The 9,882-nt window shown below is 36.0% G+C and overlaps 2 protein-coding genes across 4 annotated transcripts; one reads left to right on the forward strand and one right to left on the reverse strand.

Moving 5' to 3' along the window:
- Positions 1-627: 627 nt before the first annotated feature.
- On the reverse strand, positions 628-3,164 carry LOC134806533 (uncharacterized). Of its 2 annotated transcripts, none has more exons than XM_063779830.1 (2): positions 2,950-3,164; positions 628-2,559 (listed from the first exon to the last, which is right to left on the reverse strand). In XM_063779830.1, exons 1-2 carry the CDS (start codon positions 3,032-3,034, stop codon positions 1,301-1,303), a joined length of 1,344 nt encoding a protein of 447 aa, XP_063635900.1. In that variant the 5' UTR covers positions 3,035-3,164; the 3' UTR covers positions 628-1,300. The 2 variants fall into 2 exon arrangements, with proteins under 2 accessions (XP_063635900.1, XP_063635902.1); XM_063779832.1 differs by having other exon boundaries at positions 2,818-2,952.
- An 867-nt stretch (positions 3,165-4,031) lies between these two features.
- LOC134806534 (programmed cell death protein 6) lies at positions 4,032-9,416 on the forward strand. Of its 2 annotated transcripts, XM_063779833.1 has the most exons (6): positions 4,032-4,180; positions 4,954-5,007; positions 5,183-5,289; positions 5,920-6,188; positions 6,705-6,800; positions 8,012-9,416. In XM_063779833.1, coding segments are annotated over exons 1-6 (540 nt in total). In that variant the 5' UTR covers positions 4,032-4,178; the 3' UTR covers positions 8,024-9,416. The 2 variants fall into 2 exon arrangements, with proteins under 2 accessions (XP_063635903.1, XP_063635904.1); XM_063779834.1 differs by lacking the exon at positions 8,012-9,416 and having other exon boundaries at positions 6,705-6,841.
- Positions 9,417-9,882: the final 466 nt, after the last annotated feature.

A 9,882-nucleotide genomic window follows, 5' to 3' on the forward strand; every position in this document is an offset into this window, starting at 1 on the left:
GCTCAGTAAATGTGGAATTGCACGCAGGTTTAGCGGGAGTTATAGAAAAAGCGTTCTCCCTAGGGAGTTATGAAGTTTCGAGTGCCATAATTAACAGCTTTTTGTCTTTATACTTAATTTTTGTATCGCAAGTGTGATGAAAAACATTGCGTGTAACTCGGGGCGTAATAATATTGCAAACTCGAGTCTATAAATCGCTCCGGCAAGCCGTCGCGATTTAACTTACTCTCGTTTGCAATATTCAACTTACGCCCCATGTTGCACAATGTACTATTCCATACCTACAACTCACTTTCTTGTAAGAAAAAATAAAACGTGCGTCGTCTCGTCTCACGTAATAAATAATCTTGAAAGCGAATGAATTTGTATATGCGCTAAATAATTAATTCATCATGACTAATCATGTTTATTCATTCGACTTTTACACTTAATGTTTTGATTGTTTTATCAAAAATATGTTTTAATAAATACCTACTTAAAGTTTCTAAATGCTGTTTCCGATAAAAATAAAATTACTTACCAAATATGTGACGTCACACTATGTTCCTGTGATGTAATTTGTAGATTAGCCCACCGCTGCTGCTTTGCTCCACGTTCTAATAAATAGGAAAGAAATAAAAGAAACAGTTTATAAATAATATCATATATTTAATTGCATAAGATAAGTTGCACAGATGCACATGATTAATAATAGTGTTGAGATTATTTCCTATATTAATGTAGTTCGATACTTAGTCTAAGGCAGTATAATGATGAATTAGTAAATTCCTGGGACCCAACTCCAGGTGTTGTTAAGATATACCATGATTTTATGAAATACAAAATTGCACCTCAATCTATGTATAAATCTAAAAAACACAGAGAATTAGGTTCCTGGTTTAATAACACAGGTGTCTAGTAATAAAAAAGCTTACAAGCAAATATCTGTTAGCTGCAATTTAACACAAACTTATAGGATTTTCTCAGTAGTTACTACACATACCATTCAGTAAACAAGCCAATAAGCAGCAGTTTACTGTTGACAAGTGGTTGGTAACTAAGAATAAATCAACTTAAACTTACTATTTGCCTTGTAGGAATTCTATATGTTTAAGGCAAACCATTATGCAAATATTCATAGATAGTTACAACAACTTCAAGTTATTACTATTCATAATTATATCAGGCTAATCCTGGTTACTCTAACAGAAGCGACAACATGACATGTTTATCATAGATCCCTTTTAATTTTTGTGTGTTGTTATTCCTGCTTTAAACATGTCCAAGTTGTCTCGCACAGCAGTAAACCCAGCCATAAACTTTAGGTGTAAATAGTAACAGTGTGAGTTGGTCGTATTTGTTCAACAGGTGTCTGGGCAGTAGACGGACCTTCTCCGGGACGGCCCTGTTTGGCCTTTTTCCTTGCAGCATCACTCTCAGCATAGTACATGCCCAGTCTTGTTTTAATTGCTGCAAGAGCTGCTCCATTAATCTCATAGTGGAAGATATTAGTGTATCTCCACTGCTTGACCAGAGGACCTCTCCTTCTCTCTTTCTTCACTTTCTTCTCTTTTGCTGGTTCCTCCCGCTCTTGACCTGGATTTTGATTGTAAGCAATAGCTGGATTTTGAGATGATGATGGTTCTGGTTTTGTTTGCAGAACAATATAAGCAGTTGTTGGTGGGGCTGGGCGTGCTGCAGCAGAGGAGTGAAGTAGAATGCCCATGCTCTGAGCTCCATTTTGAGTCTGATAGAAGTTTGTTTGAGTGCCAGTAGAGGCCAGTGCTGCCGACTGATACTGGTTCTGGAAGTAGTTTTCTGCCAAGTTGACAAGATGGCCACTGCCTGGATATGTAAGTGGGGCAAATGGTTCTTGAGTGACAGGTGGCTGTGGAGGTTGTGGGGGCATTTCACTTGGCAAAGCAATTTCAGAACCTCTTTTAGACTTGGGCATAGTAGCTGTTATGTTTTCTGGATCATATGTCTTAATGTAATCTTTCCACATCTTGGAGATATTAATCTCCAAACCAGCTATTTTATCCAGCCTTATGAAGTCCTTGAGACGGTGAGTGTGAACAATGGAGTAAATGTGATTTTTAATTTGCTCAATCACTGTATTTGGAAGCCGTACTTCTCCAGAGCGACGATGGCTGTTTTTTCCACGGTTATCACTGGGAAACATAACTCCATCATCCATTTTCTTGCACAATACCCGAACTTTACGCTCGGTAATGGCGTGAATGTTTTTAAAAGCCGTCTGGCAGACCTGGGTCTCGCGTCCCTTGACACGAATAAAATATTCGAATGTGCAAGTACGCCTGCTGCTAGCCTTGACTCTCTTGCGCTTAACATCCACTTGCCGCATGAGACCGAACAAGTAAGCATTTTGCTCGTCATGTGTTTTCATGGAATAAAAACCGTGGAATGTTCTCAATCTGATGTCTTCAGGCACTTTCTGGAAACATTTACGGCGGCAATTGCAGTCGGGGCCAGGCTGCTTTGGAGGAACTATCTTGCCATTTGCATTTATGTACTCGAGCCCCGCTATACGGAGACGTTTTTGTTTTTGTTTGTGCCATTCTGAAATCGAAATATTGCATTGAAATCAAGCGGTATAGAGATAGCAAGTTTCAATAAAGAAGCGAACCGGATTCATAAACAAATATACAATATATAATGTATATCTCGTGGCATAGTTGTACATGGCTGGCGTCTTTTGTAATTCTTTTGTTCACGTTATCCAGATCAGTTACACAATGAAAAATAATGATTCATCGATATATCTCAAACATTAGATACAAAAACTTTACGAGTAACTATTCTAAGTCTTGGTCTTACGTGTCAAGAAAGTATTAAGAGGCAAAATTGGACCATTTCGCGAAGGAAAAATCAAAGAAAGTAATATTTAAGTGAATCTCGATACACTTAATAAGATAGTACATTTACTGAATGTGTTATCTTTGTACTTACCTTCTGGGTTCCGAGATCGTCGTTTTACAACTTTTCCGTTTTTAGTAAGCTTTATTTTGCGGTCATTACTTGAGACATCCGCCATTTTAATATCGAAGCAAGCTACATACGCATAACCAAATCATCGTAACAGCCATAGCACTGTGAAACAAAACTTACAAAACATTTCTAAGACGAAAAACTTATCGCTTTTAATACATTTTCATACAAATATGTCTAAATAGATACGAATAATTAACCTATGATAATAAAAATATGCTATATAGTGAGTAGGTAATTAATAAAAACTATTTTTGCGGAATTCATTCGTGGAATTGAAGTGAAAAACAAAACGCAGAGGAAGCGGAACTCCGTTCACAGACAAATTCTGCAGAATGGCAACATTACTAGAAAGTGCTGCCATTGTCAAAAGACACCAAAATATCATTTTTTTTCAGTAATCACTTTCATTATAGTCGGTTTAGACTCTCGCGCGAGCCACGAGACGAGCCGCGAGCCGCGCCACGAGACGCGAGTGTGAACGGTAGGCTCGTGACTCGTATCGCGGCTCGGCTCGCGCTCGCTTGGCTCGCGTGGAGGAGCGGTTTTTTGGGCACGAGTCAAAGGGGCTCGCGCGGGACGCGCGCTTGCGTTCACACTCGCGTTCGACTTGTCATTCGATTATAAACCTTATGCCGTGCCGTTAGTGTTTAAAATATATTAGCTCGACGAGCTTACGAGCCATGAGACGAGCCTCGAGCCGAGCCACGGGGCGAGAGTGTAATCATTAGCTTGACGGGCTCATGCGCTCAAGGCCACTCGAGGCGAGCCGCGAGCCGAGAGTCTAAACCGGCTATTAGATTTGGTGATATTAGAGCCCTCTAAATTGAAATGCCACAGAACGAAAATACTGGCATCACAAATTGGTATTCTTGCGTCCGCACCTCATGTTATCGGTAATATCGGTCATTCTCGGCGGTTGCGTCCGCACGTCCTGATTCGATCGGGCAATTTAATCAGATTGGCGAAAAATTGACTAATCTGGATACGCCATAAACGTCATCGAACGTCATCTTGATTTCTTGACATTCTTGATCTTGTTGACAGTGTCCTACTCACCTCACCTACTTTGCAAAAACTGATTTCAAGATTATCATAGCACTGTTTATAGTGTATTGTAAATTTTCAAACGTGTAGATCAAATCGCTTTTTGGCTTGTAGGGTTTTGTTAAATATCGCAACTTCGTAAAATGTAAGTATAAGACATTAAAGTATTGGACATGTCTCATTTACATCTTGGATTTTCCCTCTATTTCAAGAGCTTTCATCATTAAATGAAATTAAAATAAACCGGTGATTCACGCAAACTGGAGGGTTCCTTTATACCTTTATACAATAAGAAACAATCGTTTTTGTTACACCGACAATGGCAAAACATTAGTATAGTTGAATTATCGAGAAGATGGAATTGCATTTGTAGTGGTTGTATGCTGATAGTACAAGAAAATAGAAAATTCAAATATAGAATGCCTGTAAACAAACAATACTACTACATATGCAATTCCACGCTCTCGATGATACGACTATACTTAGTTGTATCTGTTTAATCTGTCAAGCCCCAAATTTATGATAATTGTTGTTATGAGAGCAAAAGAAACTCACAGATAAGGGTCATTAGATCCACATGGGTTATTCCCACTAGTTATCACGAAGTTGTTACCAGTGGTAACAACTGAGAAAACAAAATTTCCAGTAGTTACCACCAACCCACTTTGGTTCAAAAGTTCAAATGCGAAGTATATTGCATGTGATATAAACAAATACAAGTACAAAAAAATACTAGTGAGAATTTTTATTCCCAGTTGTCCACCAAAATATTTTAATATAATGTTTAGTATTGATAAAAATAGAGTGGTTTGATAAAATCAACCCTGGGGACTTTAGACATGTAAGACATTTTTCACTTTTTCTTTTAGATATGATATCTGTTTAAAAAGTTCTTTTATAAATTGCCTTCAATTTCAGGTCATTCCAATCACCAATGCCTAGCCGGGAGTTCCTTTGGGATATCTTTAGAAGGTAAGAATAAAAACTATTGTTCCTGTAGAAAAATAGTAAAATGTTAGTGTTATAAATATTTGTAATGATGGAAAATGTTAGTAATTGCTATAATTTTCTATTTATCTTTAAAAACTTGCTTGTGATTTGTCATCATGGAAATTTCTGCTTACAAATGTTTAATTTTTGTAAACAGAGTGGACAAAGACCGCAGCGGGCATATATCAGCCGATGAGCTGCAACAGGCTTTGTCAAATGGCACTTGGAACCCATTCAACCCAGAAACAGTAAGACTTATGATTGGTAAGTTTCAAAAAATATATTATTAGGTAGGTTGTACCATGCATAATTCACATAACAAGTCCTAGCAAAGCATGATATTATTATGATAGATAGATAGTTTTAATGCTGAAAATTGCATGACCTGAATCTTTTCTTTATGTTTAACTATAAAAATATTTTTTATTTTCTCGTTGGCCTGCATTTAAGTGTACATCTGGTCTCCTGCGATACAGGGCTAGCCTAGTGTGGGGACTCTTGGAATCTCCATTGTCAATCTAGTTATGCACCAACTCTTAGAAACAACTGCTGTATACTTTTACTGGGTTCTTTTTGGGCAATACATTTTTTTTTTACTTTATATTTACTATCTTTAATTTGGTGTGGCCAGTGCCCTTATAGTGTCAATGGAAGATGGAGCCTTTCAACATAAGTCTTGTGTCTTGTAACATTAAACATCACTTTTATGATTTAAAATAGTTTCATGAATGAAAGTTATAAATTATGCATTTTATTGTTTTATGACTCAATTCATCTCAGAATAGCCTATTTCACAATTTCGATGGAAAATATCCATCAAAAGAGTGTTATCAATTTCTCCTCCTCAAGCTATCTTGGTGAATTATTAAAGCATTATGCAAAAAATATTTCCAGGTATGTTTGACAAACAGAATAGAGGTGTCATATCATTTGAAGACTTTGGCGCCCTATGGAAATATGTCACAGATTGGCAAAATTGCTTTCGCTCATTTGATAGAGATAACTCTGGAAATATAGACAGGCAAGAACTGAAGAATGCTCTCACAGCATTTGGGTACCGGCTATCTGATGAAGTTGTGGGCATTATGGTCCAAAAATTTGATAGATTTGGACGAGGCACAATTTTGTTTGATGATTTCATCCAATGTTGTGTCACTTTATATGTAAGTACCATTACCATTCTATAACATAGGTACTGACTGACCCACAAAGCAAGTCTTAACATTGTTGGGGCATTTTTGCCAGGATTTACTAAGAGTGCCTGTGGTCCGCTCGGCAATCTAATCCCAAGAACTGGCACAGACACTAGATCATCTTAAGGGGAAATTAGGCCTCATTGGGATTAGTCCGGTTTCTTCACGATGTTTTCACATCACAGGCAGGACACAGAAATCAAATTCCTTGACCTCCATATATGTATTTTGTGTAATAGTGAATTGATGACTATATTGTTTTTAAGCCTATTTATTTCATTTGTTTGTGTAGAAACTTTCTTTGCTGCATTTAGTTAGAATTTTAAATAGGTCTATGGATCTATCAAATAGAAAATATTTTATTCGATTAAATAATTCCAAGTTTAGATGCAATTTTAAAATAATTAAAATTATTTTTGTAGCTCAACTTTTTCCAAGTGTTTTTGCATGTGATTTTTTTTTGATATTTCAAATTGACATTTCCAGACGTTGACTTCGGCATTTCGTCAATTTGACACTGACCAAGATGGCGTGATCACAATCCACTACGAACAGTTCTTGAAGATGGTATTCGGCCTAAAGGTATAAACATGGAGATGCTTTTACCACCGTCTAGGTTTATGTTAAAGACAGTTTGCTAAGCAAGCAAATAACATAACTTTTTGTAATACTTATTCATTAATATGTAGGTATAACACAATTATAAAATGTTATTTGCTAGATATAAGTTCTGCAATACAACAACGAAGATCGCGAAAATATCTGACACAATCTTATTTGTAGAGCAATAAGAGCGTGTCAAATATTTTTTCGGCCTTCGTTGTGTTGTGTAGTATTATAGCAGGTGACCGTATTTGTTATGTATGTTTCTATTTATATACATACATTTCTGTTATAATGATCGGCATGCAAAGTACGATTTCATTTATTACTTGTAAAGTTAGTTCAGCGAGGGAAAATGAACCGCTGCATTAGGTTTTATGTTGAGAAAAGAGCTTGCTTTGTTTTCACAGTATTTTAAGTATTAATGTGATTTTATTATAATACTTACCTACACAAAAATTACCATGTTAAACATTCACATTTTATAAGTACTATGTACTATAATTTTTAGGTATACTTACCTATTTATTTTACAAAAAAAAACTATTGCTAAACGAATATACTTGTTATTATAAATGTTATTGGACATGTTTCATATATCGTTAATAACGTAAGTTATAATAATTTAGGTCCTTTTTGTTGAAGATGTTGCCTCACGATATCAAATAGTTCACTGAGCTATTTCCAATTTTTCCCTGTTAGACATTGACTTAAAATATCACAGACGCACAGAATCTAACAAAATTCACCGATAATATGACTCGTAACAATGATCAAGTAGATACGAAGGCTGTATTGAAGCCGCTTTTTTCGTGCTGAGTGTTGTTCTATGTATTATAAGAGTCAAATGCTCCACGCTGAAACGATTGATATTTCCAGTCCATTAAATGGGATGAAACATGAATTCTGTTTATTCTTCTATATTGTTTTTGACATTATCTGTACAGCAGGTGCAGCACGGTTCCATTTTTATCGACTATCACTATGCGCGTCTCTTTCGCACTTACATCGTGGCATGGTGACAAGCGACAAAAACGCGACCGTGCTACGCCGCCAGGTGTCAATTAACGAGTAAATATTTATAGTTTAACCTGTTTATATTATAACCGTGACTGCATGTATGTTGTAGGTAGATGTTTGTTGGTGTGTTATGTGTTGTGTACTCTAACCGTGGACTTTTTTCCGTCCAGTGCTGGCCGTAAACTCCGGGGTTTCAATGTCGCGCCTCCAAGATTTGGGAACACCCCGACATTTGTACCTGCAAAATATCAACCATTTTATTACCTTAAAATACTAGAGTCGTACATTTCTATATATTGTAGCTAAAATAACTGGTATCTGGGACAAATTCATAATTTAGACTTGGTAATCTTTACACAAAGTTGCATACCTAATCATGTCATTGTATATACAAGCGCTCACTAAAATCACTCGCTAAGACACATTATCTACATTAAAGAACGTACTACATATATGCAGATACCAGTCTTTATTTATACTTTATTTTTAGGTAGGTAGCTTATTTACAAAATTTTATCAAACATACCTACTTAGTAAAGAACCTATGAATACCTACTTACCTATAAAAAGTTTGAGCGAGACATATACTACATGTAGTAAGTATTTTATGTAGGTAACATACCTGTAAACCTTTGTGATATCTACCTACCTATATACACGAAAACCGCTGCATTTATGGTTTTTTAAATATTATCTTTTGCCTCTCTTAGAGTAGATTATATACATATTTAAATATTTTAAATGTTTATTCCAAATTGTATATGTGTATTGTATAAGTGTTGTTTCTGTCTCTGCTCACTTTGCCAAATTTTTGTGTAGAGAAGCATTTTTGTATGTTGCTCAATCTACGAGCTTATTATGTGCACGGTAGTGCACGGCCAAGTTACGATTTCCCGGAATGGCTAAGTCACATTTTTAGAATCTCTATATCGAGGAAATTTTGTACATAGGTATATATTTATAGTTTGTAGTTTACGTACCTATGTCATCTAATGTCGTGACTATAATACAAGTTTATACTCTGAATATTATAAAATTTCTCAATTAATACGCCATGTTATTGTTCTAAAAATATATTTGTAGATTTTTCATTTAAAAACTTAATTACGTTAGACATTAAAATTATCTTTCGATTAAATCGATCTGAAACGTTGAAGATCTATTGCTAATAAGAATAATAAAAAACATATTCAACAAAATGACATCTACTGTCTTTATTTGAGTGATAATAAATGCTATCAAGCCTCTGGAATACTGTCGCACGTTGCGCATCTGTAGATAAGCGAGTCATTCGTGACTCATAGCAACTAAGCAAAATGCACAAATGTAATTCTATCAACCTCGGGATGCTCCAGCAGCCTAAGGCGTACCTAAAGACGCCGACGGGAAGCTTCGCTCATCATGAATACAAACAAAAAGTATAAGTACAATTGAATGAGGTTCAAAATGGCTCTTAAATACGGCTGTTTCGCAAGGTGGGGCAGATGTTCTGTTGTGTAAATATTAGTACCTACGTACGCTAGTGACCAATACCACTTTATTTTAAAAGACAATAAGAATTTGACTTTGGTTGGAGCTTAACCCATTCATGGCCACGAACCGCCGAGCGTACACAATACGCCAGGCCACCATACAAACCGTTTTTAGTTAAAACGTATGACTCAGCTTATGGGTCTCGAGCCTGGCGCGAACGGTAAATAAATCGCCGCTTATGAAGCCGGCCAGTTGGACAGCATTATGCAACATTTTTACTAACCACCGATTTTCTGTGCCTATCAAAAAAGAAACTAATTATTGCAGTTTGTAGGAGTGAATATTTTTACTTTCTACAAGCTTTTAATGTCTGACCAGCAATTTTTATAGCCGAGCCTGTGCAAGTGTTAAGTTAAACGTCATAATTTCATATAAGTTTGACATTTAAATTACACTTAGGTACTCAGCCTGTGCTATCTAAATCGCTGCCAACTTAGCTTAAGATAAGATAAGATATCGTTTATTTGCGTGAATTATAATTATTATATAGATCTTTCTGTTTGCTTGC

Source organism: Cydia splendana, chromosome 3, assembly GCF_910591565.1.
Source record: "Cydia splendana chromosome 3, ilCydSple1.2, whole genome shotgun sequence".
Taxonomy (NCBI): Eukaryota; Metazoa; Arthropoda; class Insecta; order Lepidoptera; family Tortricidae; genus Cydia; species Cydia splendana.